This window comes from Pollachius pollachius, assembly GCF_949987615.1.
Source record: "Pollachius pollachius genome assembly, chromosome: 10".
Taxonomy (NCBI): domain Eukaryota; kingdom Metazoa; phylum Chordata; class Actinopteri; order Gadiformes; family Gadidae; genus Pollachius; species Pollachius pollachius.
Genome location: NC_136943.1, coordinates 3,747,003 through 3,770,545, shown reverse-complemented (window position 1 = coordinate 3,770,545; position 23,543 = coordinate 3,747,003). Strand labels below are relative to the sequence as shown.

General features: G+C 52.6%; 1 protein-coding gene across 5 annotated transcripts in view; it reads right to left on the bottom strand.

Moving 5' to 3' along the window:
• Nucleotides 1-296: 296 nt before the first annotated feature.
• rapgef2b (Rap guanine nucleotide exchange factor 2b) overlaps nt 297-23,543 on the bottom strand; it is a 65,160-nt gene continuing 41,913 nt past the window's right edge. For 2 of the 5 annotated variants that reach the window (XM_079744200.1, XM_079744203.1), the window contains 23 exons: nt 22,665-22,842; nt 21,113-21,249; nt 20,592-20,750; nt 20,333-20,485; nt 19,511-19,675; nt 18,476-18,583; nt 17,317-17,520; nt 17,097-17,205; nt 16,763-16,923; nt 15,612-15,730; nt 14,329-14,486; nt 12,989-13,229; nt 12,009-12,392; nt 11,531-11,742; nt 11,274-11,397; nt 10,009-10,032; nt 7,847-8,070; nt 7,185-7,352; nt 6,850-6,999; nt 6,036-6,240; nt 4,672-5,159; nt 3,273-3,563; nt 297-2,907 (listed from right to left, as the gene is read on the bottom strand). In XM_079744200.1, coding sequence (XP_079600326.1) covers nt 2,882-2,907; nt 3,273-3,563; nt 4,672-5,159; nt 6,036-6,240; nt 6,850-6,999; nt 7,185-7,352; nt 7,847-8,070; nt 10,009-10,032; nt 11,274-11,397; nt 11,531-11,742; nt 12,009-12,392; nt 12,989-13,229; nt 14,329-14,486; nt 15,612-15,730; nt 16,763-16,923; nt 17,097-17,205; nt 17,317-17,520; nt 18,476-18,583; nt 19,511-19,675; nt 20,333-20,485; nt 20,592-20,750; nt 21,113-21,249; nt 22,665-22,842 — 4,188 coding nt within the window. In that variant the 3' untranslated portion in view covers nt 297-2,881. Of the gene's footprint in view, nt 2,908-3,272; nt 3,564-4,671; nt 5,160-6,035; nt 6,241-6,849; nt 7,000-7,184; nt 7,353-7,846; nt 8,074-10,008; nt 10,033-11,273; nt 11,398-11,530; nt 11,743-12,008; nt 12,393-12,988; nt 13,230-14,328; nt 14,487-15,611; nt 15,731-16,762; nt 16,924-17,096; nt 17,206-17,316; nt 17,521-18,475; nt 18,584-19,510; nt 19,676-20,332; nt 20,486-20,591; nt 20,751-21,112; nt 21,250-22,664; nt 22,843-23,543 lie in introns of all 5 variants that reach the window. The other 3 variants (XM_079744204.1, XM_079744201.1, XM_079744202.1) reach the window with 3 other exon arrangements.

Genomic DNA, 23,543 nt, shown 5'->3' with positions numbered 1-23,543 from the left:
AATGACGATGGTTTTTAGGCATCCCTTACGATGCTACAATGCTAGACAACGAGAATATTTCTGCATCCGGCATTTAATGCAGCAGGGCGTGGCTGGCTCCCATGGTGCGCGAGCAAATCTCTCCTTGATGTTACCCTGCGCCATTGAGCAGTTTTCATAGGAATGAATGGGCGCCATTTTTTAATTCGCTGTCCTTTCTTTAATAGGTCCATGGTGGATAAGAGGGCATGGATAACAGGAAGTGGCTAACAGGAATTGGGGAAGAGGAAGTCGTGAACAGGAAGTGTGAGGCGGTGGCTTCTTAACGCAGTATTTATTGATCTCCAGCGTTCCACTGGAGGTTGAGGCATAAACAGTACATTTGAACAAAAATAGAACCAATATTTACAATTATTGTATTAAAAATACAAAAAAAACAACAGATACATACTTCATCAACTGTCTTTTTAAAAGACATACATGTGGAAGTATCACGAGAAATGATGCAGGGGACAGTTAAATGTACATCGTCTATGACATCAGTCATTAAACACACTTCTACCACTAGGCTGACGAGCTGTGATCTACGCCTGATTAGAGCTGGGACTGATTAGAGCTGGGACTGATTAGAGCTGGGACTGATTAGAGTGGGACTGGTGAGAGTAGGACTATGCAGAGATTAGAGTGGGACTATGCAGAGATTAGAGTGGGACTATGCAGAGATTAGAGTGGGACTATGCAGAGATTAGAGTGGGACTATGCAGAGATTAGAGTGGGAATCGACTAGAGTGAGATTAGAGTGGAACTATGCAGAGATTAGAGTGAGATTAGATTAGAGTGGGACTAGATTAGAGTGGATTTTCAGAGATTAGAGCTGGGAAAACATTGGGATCAGTGATGGGATTAATCTGGAATTAGCACTGAGAATTTGATTGGTTGATCACTGGGATTATCATATTAAGGGATTATTTTAGGGATAAGCGGTGGGTCTATGGAGGGATTAGCATTGTTATTAGCGCCAGGATTATGAGGGTATTAGCTTTGAGATTAGCATTGGCAGTATGAAAGGGTTAGCATTGGATAGGTTTTGGGTCTATGAAGGGATCAGCATTAGGATATTGATCGGATAAGTATTGGGATTAGCATTGGGGTATTGAAAGGATTAGCATTGGGATTATCAGTGGGATTAGCATTGGGGTATTGGCAGGATTAGCAGAGGGATTAGCATGAGGATTAGCAGTGGGATTAGCATTGGGTTTATCATAAGGATATCGACGGGATTAGCATGGGAATAGCAGTGGGACTAGCATGGGGATTAGCAGTGGGATTAGCATGGGGATAATGTAGGGATGACCGCTCAACCGGCGTCTGCGCTCTCCTTGTTGTGCAACTTGTTTATCAAACGGGTGCTAATATACACATGATCTCACCACGGTTTACAAACGCATCATTTTACCCACAATCCATCGGCAGCCATTACAAAAAATGACAATAACAAAGTCAGAGAATTAATCCAAAACCTTTGAGAGCTTCCTTCAGGAAGCTCTTCTTCTTCTTCCTCATCTACCGGAGCCTCCGGCGCTGGTCAATGTGACCGGCGGTCGAGGGGTCACAGGGGGGTCAGCGGGGGTCGCCTGGGGTCATCAGGGGTCACCGCTGGTTCAGCTCAGTGGTCATCGAGGGGTCAGCGACCCCGAAGACAAGGACTGGGGTGAGAACCAGGACCCGGGTGAGAACCAGGACCGGGTTGAGGACCAGGACCCGGGTGAGGACCAAGACCGGGTTGAGGACCAGGACCCTGAAGACCAGGACCCGGGTCAGGACCAGGACCCTGAAGACCAGGACCGGGTTGAGGACCAGGACCCGGGTGAGGACCAGGACCGGGTTGAGGACCAGGACCGGGGTGAGGACCAGGACCCTGAAGACCAGGACCCGGGTGACGACCAGGACCCTGAAGACCAGGACCGGGTTGAGGACCAGGACCCTGAAGACCAGGACCCGGGTGAGGACCAGGACCCTGAAGACCAGGACCCGGGTGAGGACCAGGACCCTGAAGACCAGGACCGGGTGACGACCAGGACCCTGAAGACCAGGACCCGGGTCAGGACCAGGACCCTGAAGACCAGGACCCTGAAGACCAGGACCCTGAAGACCAGGACCGGGTGCAGAGGCGCAGTAACGCGACCCTGTGCTTTGACCTTCATCAGTCGATTAAAAACAACGAGTTCGGAACAGCGTTGGATCACGCTGACCTCTGACCTCACGCTGACCTCTGACCTCACGCTGCTGTGCTGAAAGTGCCATTTGATCCGTGGTTGTGGTCCAGTGTGCGCGTTTTAATCTGTGTGCGTGTGTTATTGTGTATGTTGATGTGTGTGTTGTTGTGTGTCTTGATGTGTGCTCATGTGTGTTGATGTGTGCGTGTTTGTGTAATAATACTGGTCTGGTGTTGGGGTGGGGGGTGTCTCTCAGAGTCCAGGAAGAGAGACGAGCTGAGGGGGGCGGGACAGGAAGTAAGACAGGAAGTTGGGTTTTGTTCTTGTACTAAAACACAAAGTGCAGATGAGGCTCAACACGTCAGTTTGATTTATTCCGCGTCCGTCGCCGATGGCAACAGTCGGTTGTGTCGGTTACTAACGGCAACCAGGGCTCCCACTCTCTAACAGGAAGCCTCCCTCTCGCTAACAGGAAGTCTCCGTCCAAAGTGCCAGAAGTCTGTCGTCTTCACAGTAAAGATGCTTTAAGGCAGGGGGCGGGGCCGGCGGCAGCTCCACCAATCAGAGGCCGCAGGCACGTACGTAACTGATGATGAGTCTATTGGTCCTTCTACACGTCAGTCTCTCTGACCCCGCCCCTTTCTACTGGGCGGAGCCTCTCATCACTGCAGGAAGACCCGCCCCCTTCAGACTGCAGACACCTGTTCATCGTCTGAGAGAGAGAGAGAGAGAGAGAGAGAGAGAGAGAGAGAGAGAGAGAGAGAGAGAGAGAGAGAGAGAGAGAGAGAGAGAGAGAGTCAGTGCGTTAGCATTGGTCTCTAAGGCCACCGTCTCATACGGAACATCTAGATCCTTCCATGCAGGAGCTCTACGGACAGGAGGGAGACGGGGGGAGGTGTGAGGATCACTGGTCTGGTAACCGTGGGGACAGCCCACCGTACCCCCCCCCCCCCGGGGATGTGATGGGGGTTGTAGTTCGGCGGGGCTACTTGGGGGAGTTGTAGTTTTTGCTAGCGCGCAGGGTCGTGACCCCCCGACCTTCGTGACCTCTCACCTCCGGGCCTCACTAACACTCACCCTCCTCCTCCTCCTCCTCCGGGCGGGGGGCGGGGCTGTGGGCGGGGCCGTGGGCGGGGCCGTGGGCGGGGCCGCGGTGCTGCAGGTCAGGTGACTGCGTGACCATGCGGGAGCGCTGCAGCGCCGTGCTGTAGTCGGGGGGCCGGCGGCTGCAGGGGGGGCCGGCCGCCGTCGTGGCGACGGGGGCGCTGGGGGCGGGAGGGGGCGGGGCGTCCGGCAGGTCGGCGGCGGTCAGCGCCGTGTAGCCCGGGGGGGTGGGGGGGGGCTCCCGGTAACGGCCGTCCTTCCTCGCTACGGCAACCGGACGCAGAGCAACACGGGTCAGTTCAGCACACGCACACACACACACACACACACACACACACACACACACACACACACACACACACACACAACCCCTATCTATATAGCTGTATGGATGTAGGACTACCGTATAGAGCTGTAGGACTACAGTACGGTGCAGTAGGACTACAGTAGGACTACAGTACGGTGCAGTAGGACTACAGTAGGACTACAGTACGGTGCAGTAGGACTACAGTAGGACTACAGTAGGACTACAGTATGTAGCAGTAGGACTACAGTACGGTGCAGTAGAACTACAGTATGTAGCAGTAGGACTACAGTAGGGTGCAGTAGAACTACAGTAGGATGTGGTAGGACTACAGTAGGATGCGATAGGACTACAGTAGGACTACAGTAGCCCTATAATAGGGTGCGGTAGGACTACAGTAGGACTACAGTAGGCCTAGAGTAGGGTGCGGTAGGACTACAGTAGGACTACAGTAGCCCTATAATAGGGTGCGGTAGGACTACAGTAGGCCTAGAGTAGGGTGCGGTAGGACTACAGTAGGACTACAGTACGACTATAGTCTATAGTCGATAGGCCTACAGTAGGTTGGGGAAGGACTACAGTAGGACTACAGCATGTACAGTAGGCCTACAGTAGGGTGCGGTAGGACTAGAGTAGGACTACAGTAGGGTGTGGTAGGACTACAGCATGTACAGTAGGCCTACAGTAGGGTGCGGTAGGACTAGAGTAGGACTACAGTAGGGTGTGGTAGGACTACAGTAGGACTAGAGTTGGCCTACAGTAGGGTGCGGTAGGACTACAGTAGGGCTACAGTAGGGTGTGGTAGGACTACAGTAGGACTAGAGTAGGGTGCAGTAGGCCTACAGTAGGGTGTGGTAGGACTAGAGTAGGCCTATAGTAGGTTGTGGTAGGACTACAGTAGGCCTACAGTAGGGTGCGGTAGGACTACAGCAGGCCTACAGTAGGGTGCGGTAGGACTACAGCAGGCCTACAGTGGGGTGCGGTAGGCCTACAGTGGGGTGCGGTAGGCCTACAGTAGGGTGCGGTAGGCCTACAGTCGGGTGCGGTAGGCCTACAGTAGGACCTCACCCAGCAGCCCCTTGCCCCCCGTGGTGACGGGCGAGGGCGTGGCGCGGTGCTTTGCGTCCTCCGAGCCCGTGGAGGTGATGCTGCTGGTCTCCCCGTCGGCGTTCACCTCCTTCCCGCCCCTCCTCTTGATGGTGCCCGTGTCCCCCTCCGACTCCTCCCCCCAGTAGGCCGCCGAGGAGGAGGAGGAGGAGCTGGCCGACGCCCAGCTGCCGCGGGTCTGGGCGGCCCACAGCCCGGCCGGGACGCCGCCGCCCACCACGCCGCCCCCCGCCACGAAGGCCAGCGTCTCCCAGCTGCGGCCCTGCATGGTCTGGATGTTGTCATGGGAACCCGAGGAGCAGGAGGTCCAGGAGCCGCGCCCGCTGTCGGCCGCGTCCAGGGACACCCGGTCGCCCTGGTCCCCCGTCAGCTCCTCACTGCTGGGGGAGGACAGCACCGTGGGCCCCCCTGCGTACAGGGAGCGGCAGTCCTGCATGGAGGAGTAGGAGCTGGGGGGGGGAGAGGGGGAGAGAGGTCAGCCCCATCCCCCGTGGACCCCCCCGACACACTGACCCCGAGGGAAGCTTCAGAACAGCTCCGAGCCGTCAGCCTTGTGTGTGTGTGTGTCTGTGTGCCCATGTCCTTGTGTGTGTGCTTCTGTGTGTGTGTGTGTGTGTGTACATGTGCGTGTGTGTGCCCGTGCGTGTGTCTGTGTCTGTGTGCCCTTGTCCTTGTGTGTGTGCTTCTGTGTGTGTGTCCGTGTGTGTGTGTGTGTGTGTGTACACGTGTGTGTGTGTGCCCGTGCGTCTGTGTGCGCATGTTCTTGTGTGTGTGTGTGCTTCTGCGTGTGTGTTTGTGTCCGTGCGTGTGTCCGTGTTTGTGTGTCTGTGTGCCCGTGCTTGTGTCTTTGTGTCTGTGTGTCCGTGTGTGTCTGTGTGTGTGTCCGTGTGTCCTTGTGTGAGTGTGTTTGTGTCCGTGTGTGAGTGTGTCCGTGTGTGCGTGTGTTCGTGTGTCTGTGTGTGTGTGTCCGTGTGTCCTTGTGTGTGGGAGTGTGTGCGTGTGTCCGTGTGTGTGTGTGTGTGTCCATGTGTGTGCGTGTGTCCGTGTGTGTGTGCGTGTGTCCGTGTGTGTGTGTGTGTCCGTGTGTCCTTGTGTGTGTGAGTGTGTGTGTGTGTCCGTGTGTGCGTGTGTCTGTGTGTGTGTGTGTGTCCATGTGTGTGTGTGTGTGTGTGTGTGTGTGTGTGTGTGTGTGTGTGTGTGTGTCCATGTGTGTGTGTGTGTGTGTGTGTGTCCATGTGTGTGTGTGTCCGTGTGTGCGTGTGTCTGTGTCTGTGTCTGTGTCTGTGTCTGTGTGTGTGTGTGTGTGTGTGTGTGTGGGCTCCTACCCCAGGCTGTACTGGTCCGGGTCGGTGGGGGCCCGTCTCTCCAGCCGGGCCCCGCCCCCCCCCAGGGCTGGGTCCGCCCCCCCAGAGCTCCGCTGCCTCCGCTGCTCCTGCATGTCGAAGGAGGAGGTGCTGAGGAGGCTGGAGCGGGAGGAGACGTCGCTGTGGACCCCGCTCTCAGCGTAGCTCTCACCTCCTCTGGACACACCTGGGGAGGAGGAGGAGGAGGAGGAGGAGGGGGAGGGGGAGGAGGAGGAGGAGGAGGAGGGGGAGGAGGAGGAGGAGGAGGAGGAGGGGGAGGAGGAAGAGGAGGGGAGGAGGAGGGGGAGGAGGAGGGGGAGGAGGAAGAGGAGGGGAGGAGGAGGGGGAGGGGGAGGAGGAGGGATAGGACGGGGAGGAAGAGGAGGAGGGGGAGGAGGGGGAGGAGGAGGAGGAAGAGGAGGGGGAGGAGGAGGAGGAGGAGGAGGAAGAGGAGGGGGAGGAGGGACAGGGGGAGGAGGAGGGACAGGAGGGGGAGGAGGAGGGGGAGGGGGAGGAGGAGGGACAGGAGGGGGAGGAGGAGGAGGAGGGGGAGGAGGGGGAGGAGGAGGAGGAAGAGGAGGAGGAGGGCGAGGAGGAGCAGGAGGAGAGACAGGAGGAGGAAGAGGAGGAGGAGCAGAAGATAAGATAAAAAGCAACTTTAATATTAATCGTAGGTACATTTTTGTCGGCTCTTGCCTGCAAACAAATCAGTCAACCATCACAATGGGGTGTCTTTGTGGTGGTCACCATGGAGACGGTTCATATCTGAGGGCGTGGGGGAGGTACCAGGTCTTACCCTTCTTGGGAGAGCTCTGCGGGGAGGTGGGCGGGGAGGAGAGCTGGGAGGAGGTGTTGGACACCGTGTCCTCTTGGGGTCTCCTCTGTCTGTCGGTCCCCTCCTCCGACAGAGACAAGATCTTCTTCAGGGAGTGAGGAGAGCTGGTGCCTGTGGAGCAGAGTGCAGTGTTACACACGGCCACCAGGTGGCAGCAGAGTGTAGTGTTCCACACGGCCACCAGGTGGCAGCAGAATGCAGTGGTACACACGGCCACCAGGTGGCAGCAGAATGCAGTGGTACACACGGCCACCAGGTGGCAGCAGAGTGCAGGGTAGTGACCCTCCAGGTCTCACCGAAGGGGGGCAGGTCCTTCACTGGGACCTTCTTGCGGGAGGGGTAGAGGGCTACGGCAGGGACCTGAAGGCCGGGGCCCCCCCGCGCTAGCTGCCCGCGCTGCTGGCTAGCCGCCCGCGCCACCACCGGAGACGTGTCCGACCGTCGCCCGCTCGGGATCTTAGGGACTGAGAGAGACATTAGCCATTAGCCATTATCCGTTAGCCGTTAGCCGTTAGCAGGATTTTAGGAACTGAGAGAGAGCAGTTAGTTGTAAGCTGTTAGCATTTGGCAGGTTCTAGTCTGAGGTTCTAGCGTGTGAGGTTCTAGTGTGTGAAGTTCTAGTGAGGTTCTAGTGTGAGGATCTAGTGCGGTTCTAGCGTGTGAGCTTCTAGTGTGTGAGGGTCTAGCGCAGTTCTAGTGTGAGGTTCTAGTGAAGTTCTAGTGTGTGAGGTTCTAGTTTGAGGTTCTAGTGTGTGAGGTTCTAGTGTGTGAGGGTGAAGCGCGGTTCTAGTTTGAGGTTCTAGTGTGCGAGGTTCTAGCGCGGTTCTAGTGAGGTTCTAGTTTGAGGTTCTAGTGTGCGAGGTTCTAGCGCAGTTCTAGTTTGAGGTTCTAGTGTGCGCGGTTCTAGTTTGAGGTCCAAGTGTGTGAGGTTCTAGCGAGGTTCCAGCGGGGGACTCACGCGTGCAGACGGAGGGCTCGCACTGGAGGGACAGCGCCTGCAGGCTGTCCTCGCTGTCGTCCAGCCGCAGGTGGGCCAGGTACTGCTTCACCTTGCGGGCCATCTGCGCGTCCTCGTACAGCTTCTTGGCGTTCAGGAAGGAGCTGCGCCGTACACGCTTCTTATGGCCGCCGGCCTGACTGACGTCCAGAACCGCCGCGTTGGCACTGCCCTGGCTCAGAGACCTGCTTATACACACACACACACCGCACGCACACACACAGAGAACACACACACACACAGAGAACACACACACACACACACACAGAGAACACACACACCGCACACACAGAGAACACACACACACACAGAGAACACACACACCGCACACACAGAGAACACACACACACAACGCACGCACCCATACAGAGAACACACACACACACCGCACGCACGCACACACACACAGAACATACACACACACAAACGCCGCACGCACAGAGAGAAAACACACACACACACACACACCCCACGCACACAGAGAACACACACACAAAGAGAATACAAAAAGACATTCACACAAACATGCACAAACGCACACAGAACACAGACAACACAAACAGATTCACACACACACACACACACACGGAACACAAAGTGAACACACATAAACAGGAAACACACAAATGCACACACACAGGTCGTACACACACCACCATAATAAAAGGTGCATCCCCATACAAACGCAAACAAAGAGAATTGCACATTTGCAGACGCACAGACGACAGAAACACAAAAGAGACAAGATAAATATGCAGTTTTATATTCAGCCTCCTGTGTGTGTGTGTGTGTGTGTGTGTGTGTGTGTGTCAAAACAGCTACATACAATGACATGCAGAGAGGAACTTGTGACATTCCAGGCATTGGCAGCAGGTTAAAGGGTTGAGGTCGGTTAGCCAATAGTAGAGCAGGATGTGGAGTCACATGATCTGCCCTAGAGTTCAGCTCTCAGTTAAACACCAGCTGCACTCAGTTCTATTGTAAACCACTGGATGCAAACTGTTAGTTCTAAACATCTGGTCACACGGCTGCTGCATACATCAGATTATTCAAACAAACCAATCAGCCATCAGTCAATCTCCAGTAAGAGGTCCAACCATCAGACAGATGCACCTCTCAAACCAACAGTCCCACAAGTAGAGTGAGAGTATAGTACAGTAGATATACAGTAGTCTACAGTACAGTACAGTAGATATACAGTAGTCTCTATAGTACAGTACATTAGATATACAGTAGTCTCTACATCAGAGTACAGTACAGTAGATATACAGTAGTCTCTACAGTACAGTAGAGTAGCTAAACAGTAGTCTCTACAGTACAATACAGCAGAGTAGATATACAGTAGTCTCTACAGTACAGTAGATATACAGTAGTCGCTACAGTACAGTACAGTACATATACAGTAGTCTCTACAGTACAGTAGATATACAGTAGACATACAGTAGTCTCAACAGTACAGTAGAGTAGACATACAGTAGTCTCTACAGTACAGTACAGTAGATATACAGTAGTCTCTACAGTATAGTACTGGGGTGCCCACACATTTTCAGGCTTGCGAGCTACTTTCAAAATGAGCAGGGCAAAAAAAATCTACCTACATAAAAAAAGACTAAACATATATTTGTTCATATAAACTAAGTATAAATTCCGATGACTTGCACTGAATGGAGTCAGCCAGGGTTTGATAGTCTGGACAGTAGCTGCTGGTAGCTAGTCTCCAGCAGGATCCAAATGACCATCAGTGATGGTGGAACGGCATTTGGATTAATAATCTTCATGTGGGAAAAGGCTGAATGGCATAAATAAGGAGAGCCAGATACTGTTGAGGAGGTGGCACATGTCCTCATGGTTGGATACTTCAGTGAGTAAGTTGCCAAATTGTCAATGAGCCATGGACTGATCGACCGATCGATATTGACCGACGTATTGGGCACCCCTGGTATAGCAGATGCAGCTGTCTGATTGGTGGAGCTGATTATGGCAAGACTGACATCATGTTAGGGTGACGAATCAAAGGCAAGCGCTGAAGGAAGTAGCAGAAATCAAGGCCATGGAGAGGTCAGCGGTTAAAGGTGACAGGTCAGAGGTTAAAGGTCAGAGGTTAAAGGGCGCTGAAGACTTACCCTAAACTCCTCCACTTCTTCTTCCTACAGGAAGTCACCACAGAGAAGCAGCAGCAGGAAGAGAGGAATGAAGGGAGAGAGAGAGAGAGAGAGAGAGAGAGAGTCGAAGTGGGAGAGTGAGAGAGAAAGAGTGTGTGGGAGAGAGAGAGAGAGAGAGAGAGAGAGAGAGAGAGAGAGAGAGAGAGAGAGAGAGAGAGTCGGAGTGGGAGAGTGAGAGAGAGAGAGAGTGTGTGGGAGAGAGAGAGAGAAAGAGAGGGAGAGAGAGAGAAAGTGTAAGAGAGAGAGTGTGAGAGAGTGAGAGTGTGTTGGAGAGAGAGAGAGAGAGAGAGAGAGACAGAGAGTGAGAGAGAGAGTGTGAGAGAGAGAGAGAGAGAGCGAGAGAGAGAGAGAGTCAGAGAGAGTCAGAGTGTGTGGGAGAGAGAGAAGACAAGCTTAGGGCAGGACAGATCACCAAGATCACCAAAGAGAAGCAGTAACCAATCACATGAGGAGCAGAGGGATCACATGACGACAGAACCAGGAAGAGGACGTCACATGACCCACAGAGAGGATATGATTGGACAAACATGTAGGCCACCAGCAACACACGCTAGACAGACAGAGTGGGAGGAGCCGGTCGCTAAGGAAACGGTCGTCAAGGAGACGGCTGCTGAAGTAGAGGCGTGGACTTATTGAGCTGAACCAGTGATGCTAGCGAGGCGGACCAGTAGGGCTGCTGCACATGGTACAGAACTAATACAGGAATCAGGGCCATGGGGAACCTGGTTCTAGAGGAGACCTGGTCCTGGTTCTAGAGGAGACCTGGTCCTGGTTCTAGAGGAGACCTGGTCCTGGTTCTAGAGGAGACCTGGTCCTGGTTCTAGAGGAGACCTGATCCTGGTCCTGGTTCTAGAGGAGACCTGGTCCTGGTTCTAGAGGAGACCAGGTCCTGGTTCTAGAGGTCACCTGGTCCTGGTGCTGGTTCTAGAGGAGCTCTGGTTCTAGAGGAGACCTGGTGCTGGTCCTGGTTCTAGAGGAGCCCTGGTTCTAGAGGAGCCCTGGTGCTGGTTTTAGAGGAGCCCTGGTTCTAGAGGAGCCCTGGTCCTAGAGGGTACCTGGTTCTAGAGGAGCCCTGGTGCTGGTTCTAGAAGAGACCTGGTTCTAGAGGAGCCCTGGTCCTAGCGGGTACCTGGTTCTAGAGGAGACCTGGTTCTAGAGGAGACCTGGTGCTGGTTCTAGAGGTGACCTGGTGCTGGTTCTAGAGGAGCCCTGGTCCTAGAGGGTACCTGGTTCTGAACATGAGGGCGGGGTCCATGTTGACGGAGGCCATGCGGCCCACGTGGCGGATCTCCTTGGCGATCATCCTCATCTTCTCAAAGTTGATGAGCCCGTCCACCTTGGAGTCGTTCCCTGGGGACAGAAGGCATGTCAGGGGGACGCCCGCACGCCGCAATGCATTGTGGGAGGGGGAGGGGAGGAGCAGTAGGAGGGTGGGGTGGTGGAGGGTGGGGGTAGGAGGGTGGGGGTAGGGGGCGGGGTCTACCTTCGTGGAGGAAGGTGAGGTCCTTCTTGATGACGGGGAACAGCGGTATGATGGGCGGCTGCAGGTTCTGGTTGTTGAGCACGTTGCGGTACTTGGCCATGTTCCTGGACGGGTCGAACAGGTCCTGCAGGTCCCCGAACAGCTTCTCGTACTTACTGGGCAGCTTCTCCCAGGTCCCCCGCAGCCGGGACACGGGGGCCAGGTTCAGACCGCTGGGAGGGCAGAGGGCAGAGGTCAGAGGTCAGAGGCTACAGGGACACGTGGGTTCATATGGTCCACTGGTGGAAGAACAGGAGAACCTGAGCTGGGGATCGAACCGCTGGGTGAAGCCCCCACATATCCCCAGACCAGACCGTCACACACCCCCCCATACCAGACCAGACCCCCAGACCAGACCAGACCAGACCCCCAGACCAGACCAGACCAGACCCCCAGACCAGACCAGACCAGACCCCCAAGCCGGCCCCCTGAGGCTCACCTGATGATGGCGAACATGGAGTTGAAGTTCTTGCAGTCGCGGCAGTGCAGGGCGATCTTGATGAAGTGCTTGACGGTCTTCATCCTCTTGAGCTGGTGGGGCTCCCGAGTCACCTCGCTGGCCACCCAGAAGGTCTCCTGGTTGATGGCGTCCTCGAAGCGCTTCAGGGCAGCGGGGCCGGCCCGCGAGCGCAGCTTGTAGAGGTCGTCGATGTACTCGGTGGGCTCGATGGCGCAGAACAGCGTGAAGGCCCGCATGCTGAGCTGCGTGGCCACCTCCACCGTGCTCAGCTGCAGCAGGCAGATCTGGCCCTCCCGCAGGAGGTCCTGGGCGTCCTCGTCCGAGCACAGCGTCTCCGTCTCCATGTTGCTCTTCAGGTAGTACCTGGGGGGGGGGGGGGGGGTTACCGCGGAGACGGGGGAGGGGTTACCGCGGGGACGGGGGAAGGCTGGCTGCAAACCGGATCAATTCTTTTTTAGGCACGCTTTTTTTCTGCAGAACATGTGAAACAACTCCCAGAGGGGGAGTCAGAGAGGGGGAGTCAGGAGGGGGAGGGGGAGTCAGGAGGGGGAGGGGGAGTCAGGAGGGGGAGGGGGAGTCAGAGAGGGGGAGTCAGAGAGGGGGAGTCAGGAGGGGGAGTCAGGAGGGGGAGTCAGAGAGGGGGAGTCAGAGAGAGGGAGTCAGAGAGGGGGAGTCAGAGAGAGGGAGTCAGAGAGGGGGAGTCAGGAGGGGGAGTCAGAGAGGGGGAGTCAGAGAGGGGGAGTCAGGAGGGGGAGTCAGAGAGGGGGAGGGGAGTCAGAGAGGGGGAGTCAGGAGGGGGAGGGGGAGTCAGAGAGGGGGAGTCAGAGAGGGGGAGTCAGGAGGGGGAGTCAGAGAGGGGGAGTCAGAGAGGGGGAGTCAGGAGGGGGGAGGGGGAGTCAGAGAGGGGGAGTCAGAGAGGGGGAGTCAGGAGGGGGAGTCAGAGAGGGGGAGGGTCTGACCTGCCGCTGAGCTGGATGCGGTCGGCCAGCTTGGACAGCTGCTCCGGGAGGCGTCTCTGCTTGATCACGCCCTCCGGGGTGACGGACACCTCGCACAGCGAGTAGGCGTCGGCCGTGGCGGTCAGGGCGAACTCCCGGATGCTCTGCGCCACCACCTCCCTCGCCGTGGTGTCCTTACCGATCATGATGTAGCGCGACTGCTGGTCCGCCTTGAACACCCGCAGGACCTGGTCCGAGAGGTCTGGGGGGGGGCACAGGGGACCACTTAGTACTCTACACCCCAGGACCTGGTCCGAGAGGTCTGGGGGGGGGCACAGGGGACCACTTAGTACTCTACACCCCAGGACCTGGTCCGAGAGGTCTGGGGGGGGGCACAGGGGACCACTTAGTACTCTACACCCCAGGACCTGGTCCGAGAGGTCTGGGGGGGGGCACAGGGGACCACTTAGTACTCTACACCCCAGGACCTGGTCCGAGAGGTCTGGGGGGGGGCACAGGGGACCACTTAGTACTCTACACCCCAGGACCTGGTCCGAGAGGTCTGGGGGGGGGCACAGGGGACCACTTAGTACTCTACACCCCAGGACCTGGTCCGAGAGGTCTGTCCCAGAGATATATATCATACTGTATACTTTAGATATATAATGTTGTATATCACACTGTATACTGTATATAATACTGTATACTGTATATAATACTGTATATCACACTGTATACTGTATATAACACTGTATACTGTATATAGTACTGTACACTGTGTGTGTATAAAATCCTGTATACTGTATATATATATATATCATACTGTACATCATACTGTATATATAATACTATATACCATACTGTTTACTGTATGTATATAATACTGTATGTTATACTGTATTCTGTATATATATCATACGGTTTACTGTATGTATATAATACTGTATATCATACTGTATACAGTATATATAATACTATATATCAGACTGTTCAATGTATAATACTGTATATTATACTGTATTCTGTATATATCATTCTGTTTACTGTATGTATATAATACTGTATATCATACTGTATACTAGATATATTATACTGTATACATCATCCAGTATACTGTGTGTCTATATATATATACTGTATACTGTATATATCATACTGCATACTGTGTGTGTCTATATATCATACTGTATACTGTATATATATCATACTGTATACATCATCCTGTATACTTTATAGATCATACTGCATACTGTATATATCATACTGCATACTGTTTGTATATATATCATCCAGTATACTGTATATATCATACTTTACACAGTATACTGTATATGAGCAGGTGACCTGCGGTCAGCCCTCACCTGATTGGTTGTTGAAGTCCAGGATGCGATGGTGTGTCTGCAGCAGGTCGGGGTTAGAGGAGGACAGGTTACCGCTGACGGGCAGCGCCGCCGGAATCTGCTTGGACTGCTTCATGCCCACGATGCTGTCGTCCTGCGATTGGCCCACCGCCACGTCGCTATGGAAACAGGAGGGAGAGGGCGGGCGGGGTGAGGGAGCAGTTCTGTCGGTGGCAGGCAGGGGGCGGTGTTGTGTAGGGGAGAGGTGGAGTCACAGCCATCAACACACATCCCATAAAATCACCAGCACTTCCTGTCTGAGAGGAAGTGAACACTGAGAGGTACACGCCCACACTTATAGTGCTAGTATATGAATAATACTGATATATGTCTAGTATATTAATATTTACTGATATATGTCTAGTCTATGAATACTTACTTATATATGTCCAGTATATGAAAACTTACTGACATATGTCTAGTATATGAAAACTTACTGATGTATGTCTAGTATATGAATAATGCTGATATGTCTAGTATATCAATATTTACTAATATATGTCTAGCAAATGAATACTTACTGATACATGTCTAGCATATGAATACTTACTGATATATGTCTAGTATATGAATATTAACTGATACATGTCTAGTATATTAATATTTATTGATGGTGAGCATTGTCTTGTGTTGTGTTGATGTTGTGTTGTTGCGTTGTTTACTTGTAGGGCTTCGGGGGCAGGATGCTGGTGAGCGTTGTGTTATTGTAATTGTGTTGTTGTTGATGTTGTCTTGTTGTGTTGATGTTGTGTTATTGTTGTGTTGTTTACTTGTAGGGCTTTGGGGGCAGGATGCTGGTGAGCGTTGTGTTAATGTGTTGTGTTATTGTTGTGTTGTTTACTTGTAGGCCTATGGGGGCAGGATGCTGGTGAGCGTTGTGTTATTGTAATTGTGTTGTTGTTGTGTTATTGTTGTGTTGTTTACTTGTAGGGCTTTGGGGGCAGGATGCTGGTAAGCGTTGTGTTATTGTTATTGTGTTGATGTTGTGTTATTGTTGTGTTGTTTACTTGTAGGGCTTTGGGGGCAGGATGCTGGTGAGCGTTGTGTTATTGTTATTGTGTTGTTGTTGTGTTATTGTTGTGTTGTTTACTTGTAGGGCTTTGGTGGCAGGATGCTGGTGAGCGTTGTGTTATTGTTATTGTGTTGATGTTGTGTTATTGTTGTGTTGTTTACTTGTAGGGCTTTGGGGGCAGGATGCTGGTGAGCGTTGTGTTAATGTGTTGTGTTATTGTTGTGTTGTTTACTTGTAGGGCTTTGGGGGCAGGATGCTGGTGAGTGTCTTGTCGAAGATCTTCTTGAGCTTGTTGCGGCCGCCCACCGTGCCGCCTTTCCCCTTCTTGCTGCTCTTCTCCAGGGCCAGCACCTGAGGGGAGAGAGAGGGAGGGGGCAATGTTATAGGTCATGTTACGATGCTCGGTTTGTTGTAGGTCATGTTAAGATGCTGGATTGGAAGTTCTAGGTTATGTTCTAGGTCATGTTAAGATGCTGGGTTGGAAGTTCTAGGTTATGTTAAGATGCTCGGTTTGATGTTCTAGGTTATGTTCTAGGTCATGTTAAGATGCTGGGTTTGATGTTCTAGGTTATGCTATAGGTCATGTTAAGATGCTGGGTTGGAAGTTCTAGGTTATGTTCTAGGTCATGTTAAGATGCTGGGTTGGAAGTTCTAGGTTATGTTAAGATGCTGGGTTTGATGTTCTAGGTTATGTTCTAGGTCATGTTAAGATGCTGGGTTTGATGTTCTAGGTTATGTTCTAGGTCATGTTAAGATGCTGGGTTTGATGTTCTAGGTTATGCTATAGGCCATGTTAATATGCTGGGTTTGATGTTCTAGGTCATGTTAAGATGCTGGGAAGGAAGTTCTAGTTTATGTTATGGTGATGTTGTGATTTTCTAGGTGATATTGTAGGTGATGTTGTGATGCTATGTTATGATATTCTAGGTGATGTTATGTTAAGGTGATGTTGTGATGTTAAGGTGATGTTTTGATGTTCTAGGTGATGTTAAGGTGTTATGATTTTCTATGTGATGTTAAGGTGATGTTAATGTGATATTGTAGGTGATGTTAATGTGATGGTGTAGGTGATGTTAATGTGATGTTGTGATGTTAAAGTGATGTTGTGATGTTCTAGGAGGTGATGTTAAGGTGATGTTGTAATGTAAAGGTGATGTTATCTTAAGGATGATGTTAATGTGATGTTGTGATGTTCAAGGAGGTGATGTTGTAATGTTAAGGTGATGTTGTGATCTTACGGTGATGTTAAGGTGATGTTGTAATGTTAAGGTGATGTTATCTTAAGGATGATGTTAATGTGATGTTGTGATGTTAAGGTGATGTTGTAATGTTAAGGTGATGTTGTGATCTTAAGGGGATGTTCATGTGATGTTGAGAGCAGACCTGCTCCACGTCCACAGCCAGGTCGGGGATGGAGAAGCGGCTGGCCTTCTTCAGGTCTCCGATCTTGGGGAGGTGGGGGGCGCCGTTCTTCCTCTCCACCTCCTCCTCCACCTCGCCCTCAGAGGGCTCCTGGTCCGGGCGGGCCAGGAGGTCCTTAAACACTGTGGGGGGGGGGGGGGGGGGGGGGGGGGGGGAGGGAGAGGGGGAGGGAGAGAGGGGGAGAGGGGGAGGGAGAGAGAGATTTATTAAATGAATGTTAAATTTAAATTTAAATTCTACTTTTTTGTTTGTGGATAGAGGTTGCGGTTGGTCTGTGCTCCCTGTGGCCTCTCACCTAGCAGGTTGGTCTTCACCGTGATTGACAGGTGGGTGTTGTTCTTCAGGATCTCGTTGGCCTTCATCAGCTGGACGTTCTCGAAGTTCTGACCGTTGACCTCCAGGATCTACACAGACAGACAGACAGACAGACAGACAGACAGACAGACAGGGTTAGTTGATGTCATTGTTCCAGGCCATGTCTGGTACGGTGAGAGCCTTCGAGCCCTGGCCCTGACCTGGTCTCCCCTCTTCAGGCCGCTCTCTGCTGCCTTGCTCCCGGGTTCCACGGCGTCGATGAACACCCTGAAGCCCTTGTCCTGCCCCCCCAGCAGGCTGAAGGCCAGCGGGGCGTCCCGCGAGGCCCGGGTCAGCGTCACCACACGGGCCTTCGCCTTCGCCGCGCACGCAATGTTCAGGAGCCGCAGGTGGCCGCACATCCTCTGGAAAACACAGGCTAGGGTGTTAGAGCTCACGGTATAACGCTATGTTATGATGCTATGTTATGATGCTATGTTATGATGCTATGTTATAGCTCATGGTGTAACAGGCTAGGGTGTTATAGCTCATGGTGTTATAGCTCATGGTGTTACAGGTTAGGATACAATGTATGTTATCACGTTATAGGTTATGTTATGATTTTATAGGTAATGTTATGATGCCATGTTATAGGTTATGATATAACGGTATGTTATATTATAGTTATGTTATAAGTATGTTATAGGTTATGATGTGATGCTATAGGTAATGTTATGATGCTATGTTATGACGCTATGTTATGATACCATCTTATGATGCTATGTTATAGCTTATCTTATGATGCTATGTTATGATGTTGTAGGTTATTTCATGATGCTTTGTTTTAGGTTATGTTATCATGTTATGATGTTATAGGTGATTCATGATGCTTTGTTCCAGGTTACGTTGTCATGTTATGATACTATGTTATGATGTTATAGGTGATTCATGATGCTTTGTTCCAGGTTATGTTGTCATGTTATGATACTATGTTATGATGTTATAGGTGATTCATGATGCTTTGTTCCAGGTTATGTTGTCATGTTATGATACTATGTTATGATGTTATAGGTGATTCATGATGCTTTGTTCCAGGTTATGTTGTCATGTTATGATACTATGTTATGATGTTATAGGTGATTCATGATGCTTTGTTCTAGGTTATGTTGTCATGTTATGATTCTATGTTATGATGTGATAGGTGATTCATGATGCTTTGTTCCAGGTTATGCTGTCATGTTATGATACTATGTCATGATGTTATAGGTGATCCATGATGCTTTGTTATGATGTTGTAGGTTATTTCATGATGCTTTGTTCTAGGTTATGCTGTCATGTTATGATGCTATGTTATGATGTTATAACGGTCTGCTGTCTCACCTCTCTCTCCAGGTTGTTCTCGAACTCCTCCAGGAAGCGGGTCATCGCCGCGTCGCCCTCAAAGTCGTTGAAGTGGTTGTTGACCCACAGCAGCACCACACGCGTTACCTAGGAGACGTCAACACACGTAACCTAGGAGACCCTCGACACACGTTACCTAGGAGACCGTCAACACACGTTACCTAGGAGACCATCAACACGCGTTAACTAGGAGACCCTCAACACGCGTTACCTAGGAGACCCTCAACACACGTTACCTAGGAGACCCTCAACACACGTTACCTAGGAGACCCTCAACACACGTTACCTAGGAGACCCTCGACACACGTTACCTAGGAGACCGTCAACACACGTTACCTAGGAGACGTCAACACACGTTACCTAGGAGACCCTCGACACACGTTACCTAGGAGACCGTCAACACACGTTACCTAGGAGACCATCAACACGCGTTAACTAGGAGACCCTCAACACGCGTTACCTAGGAGACCCTCAACACACATTACCTAGGAGACAGACCGTCAACACACGTTACCTAGGAGACCCTCAACACGCGTTACCTAGGAGACCCTCAACACACGTTACCTAGGAGACCCTCAACACACGTTACCTAGGAGACCCTCAACACATGTTACCTAGGAGACCCTCAACACATTTTACCTAGGAGACAGACCGTCAACACACGTTACCTACGAGACAGACCGTCAACACACGTTACCTAGGAGACAGACCGTCAACACACGTTACCTAGGAGACAGATCGTCAACACGCGTTACCTAGGAGACAGACCGTCAACACACGTTACCTAGGAGACTTGGGGTTAATGATGAAAGGTTGTGACCCCCACCTTATCCCTGAGGCTGGGGTTTAGAGGTGAAAGGTCATGACCCCTACCGTGCCCCTAAGGCTGGGGGTTAGAGGGGAAAGGTCGTGACCCCTACCTTGTCCCTGAGGCTGGGGGTTAGAGGGGAAAGGTCGTGACCCCTACCATGCCCCTGAGGCTTGGGGTTAGAGGGGAAAGGTCGTGACCCCTACCTTGTCCCTGAGGCTGGGGTCGTGGAACCACTCCAGCAGCTTCTTGCCGACCACCATGGGGCTGGACAGGAAGGTGCGGTAGGTCAGCAGGAAGTCCTCGATGTAGGTGGGGTCCACCACCGAATGCTCCTCCACCAGGTGCATCGTCAGACGCTCCGTCGTACCCTGAGGACGAGGAAGAGGAGGAGGAGGAGGATTGTTATTGTCAAGAACAATTATCAGATATTTTATAGGTCCCAGACCGGGTCCTAGCAGGTCTCTGGGGGACCAGGTCCCAGCAGGTCTCTGGGGGACCGGGTCCCAGCTGGTCTCTGAGGGACCGGGTCCTAGCAGGTCTCTGGGGGACCGGGTCCCAGCAGGTCTCTGGGGGACCGGGTCCTAGCAGGTCTCTGGGGGACCAGGTCCTAGCAGGTCTCTGGGGGACCATGTCCTAGCAGGGTTCTGGGGGACCAGGTCCCAGAAGGTCTCTGGGGGACCAGGTCCCAGCAGGTCTCTGGGGGACCGGGTCCTAGCAGGTCTCTGGGGGACCAGGTCCTAGCAGGTCTCTGGGGGACCGGGTCCTAGCAGGGTTCTGGGGGACCGGGTCCTAGCAGGTCTCTGGGGGACCAGGTCCTAGCAGGTCTCTGGGGGACCAGGTCCTAGCAGGTCTCTGGGGGACAAGGTCCTAGCAGGTCTCTGGGGGACCGGGTCCTAGCAGGGCTATGGGGGACCAGGTCCTAGCAGGGTTCTGGGGGACCGGGTCCTAGCAGGTCTCTGGGGGACCAGGTCCTAGCAGGTCTCTGGGGGACCGGGTCCTAGCAGGGCTATGGGGGGGGTCTTCACCTTGATGACGATGTGGCCCTTGCGGGTCCCGGTCCGGTCCAGCTCTCGGTGCTCCTTCACCATGACGATCTCGCCCTCCTCCTCCACCTTCTGCATGTTCTTCTCCACCTGATTCAGGATGCAGCAGTAGTCCTGCTGCGCAATGCACACAAACTACACCCAAAGCAAACCAAACCAGGGGTTAGACACCACCCATCTGCACCGAAACAATGTCTGTCTGTCTGTCTGTCTGTCTGTCTGACTGTCTGTCTGTCTGTACCTGGCAGTCGTCCACCTTGGTCTTCATCACCCCCTTCATGAACTCCTTCTCCAGGGTGGGGCTGACCCCGAAGCTGTTCCCCATGCAGAGGATCTCCGCCCGGCCCTCTGGGTGGAGCACCTCCACCGAGCCGTTCAGGATCACCGACCACGAGTCCAGCTGGAGCAGCACATGTTAAACATGTTACACACACACAACACAACATGTTATACACACAACACAACATGTTATACAACATGTTATACACACAACATGTTATAAAACATGTTATATACGCAATGAAACAATATGTTTAATACACGATGATAAAACATGTTATAAACTCAACATGTTATACACACATCACAACATGTTATACACAACACAACATGTTGTATACACAACATGCTATACACAACACAACATGTTATATACACAATGATACAACATGTTATACACAACATGCTATACACAACACAACATGTTATATACACAATGATACAACATGTTATATAGACATAACATGTTGTAGACACACCCACCTCCTCTCCGTCGTTGAGCACGGCGGTGCCCGCGCGCTCCACCACGGCGAACACCATCACCGCACAGAGCTCGCGGCGCACCGACATCGTCATGTTGGCGAAGGCCGGCAGCTGGTGCATGAACTCCAGCAGTTGTTCTGAGAGAGAGAGAGACACAGGTCAGGAGAGACAGAGGTCAGGAGAGAGAGAGAGAGACAGGTCAGGAGAGAGAGAGACAGGTCAGGAGAGACAGAGGTCAGGAGAGAGAGAGAGAGACAGGTCAGGACAGAGGGAGACAGGTCAGGAGAGAGAGCGCCATAGAGAGAGAAGGAGAGAGAGAGAGAGAGAGAGAGAGAGAGAGAGAGAGAGAGAGAGAGAGAGAGAGAGAGAGATAAGGAGAGAGAGAGAGAGGGAGAGAGAGGAAGAAGTAAGGAGAAAGAGAGAGATAAGGAGAGAGAGAGAGAGGGAGAGAGAGGAAGAAGTAAGGAGAAAGAGAGAGAGGTACAGGAAAGAGAGAGAGAGGTTGAGATGATTCCTGACGGCCAGAGGAGACAGAGAGGACAGTCTGATCTCATGTTGGACAGGAGCGTGCACGTGAGGGCATGCATGAGAGCGGTCTGATGTCGACCCTGAACAACCTCCAGTGAAAGCTTGTCTCCTCGCTGCTCCGCTCTGATGCCTCGGTCGATATGACCTCTGACCCCTGTATGGTCCAACCAACTGGAGCCGTCAGGCCGCCCATAAGGGATCTGATCTGTAGTTTGGTAGCTGGCATCTCAGAGCCCCTTAACTCCAGGGCTCTGGGAGCTAGCCTCACTGTACCCCTTAACTCCAGGGCTCTGGGAGGTAGCCTAACCGTACCCCTTAACTCCAGGGCTCTGGCAGCTAGCATCACTGTACCCCTTAATTCCATGGCTCTGGGAGCTAGCATCACAGCGCCCCTTAACTCCATGGCTCTGGCAGCTAGCATCACAGCGCCCCTTAACTCCATGGCTCTGGCAGCTAGCATCACTGTACCCCTTAACTCCAGGGCTGTTGGAGCTAGCATCACAGCGCCCCTTAACTCCAGTGCTCTAGGAGCTAGCATCACAGAGCCCCTTAACTCCAGGGCTGTGGGAGCTAGCGTCACAGCGCCCCTTAACTCCAGGGCTGTGGGAGCTAGCGTCACAGCGCCCCTTAACTCCAGGGCTGTGGGAGCTAGGCTGCGCCGGGCAAAGTGCTGCTAAGCTAAGACGCTAAAGAACTCAGACTGAACCCAAGGACCCCAACACCAGCCCCCTCCCCCAGCGGTAGTCTGGGCTGGGCTGACCTGGGGTTGGCACGGCAACAGAGGCGTGCGCGAGGCGGCGATGAAAGTTTAATGTGGTGGGAGAGGAGGGGTGACCTAGAAAACACAAGGGGGGGGTGGCTGTATCCTCCTCTTCCTCATATGAGGCTGCCCAGACAGAGACAGACTGCTGTTCCTCTTCCCCAGAACAAGGACCTGCTCCAGAACCAGGACCAGAACCAGAACAAGAACCAGGACCTGTTCCTGCTCCCCAGGAACAGAACCAGGACCAGGACCAGGACCCACCGATGTCGTCGTCGGTCCGGTCCATGGGGTCTTTCTCCAGGCAGTCCCTCACGATGTCCCGGCTCATCAGGGGGTCTGACGCACGCTCCAGCTCCTCCTCATCGTCGTCTTCCTCAGAGTCCACGGCTGTCTCAGGGAGACCACTGAGGTCCATGTCCCCGCTGTCACCCTCAGTCGCCTGGGGGGGAGAGAGAGAGAGAGAGAGACATTAGAGAGGTATTAGAGAGAGAGAGAGAGAGAGAGAGAGAGAGAGAGAGAGAGAGAGAGAGAGAGAGAGACATTAGAGAGGTATTAGAGAGAGAGAGAGAGAGAGAGAGAGAGAGAGAGAGAGAGAGAGAGAAAGAGAAAGAGAGAGAGAGAGAGAGAGAGAGAGAGAGAGAGAGAGAGAGAGAAAGAGAAAGAGAGACAGAGAGAGAGATACATTAGAGATGTGTTAAAGGAGAGAGAGAGAGAGAGACAGAGAGAGAGAGAGAGAGAGAGAGAGAGAGAACAGAGATGTGTTAAAGGAGAGAGAGTTTGGTCTGCTGGTCGAACGAGGACAATGATCTAAACCAGGAAACACACAGCACATCAGCACATGAGGTCGGAGGTCAGCAGCAGATACCTCCTCCACCCTTCATCTTATCAGCTCAACCTCCTCCACCCTTCGCCTCATCAGCTCCGCAGCCATGTGCACACACAGCAACACGATGCCACAACTGACTAAAGAACTGACAATCCCCTGTGTGTTCCTGCACTACCTGCTGCTCACAGACACACACACACTACACAGGAACACTACACACCGTACACAGACACAATGTACACAGACGCACTGTACACACAGACACACAGACATTGTACACAGTGACACTGCACAGACACACACTACATACAGAC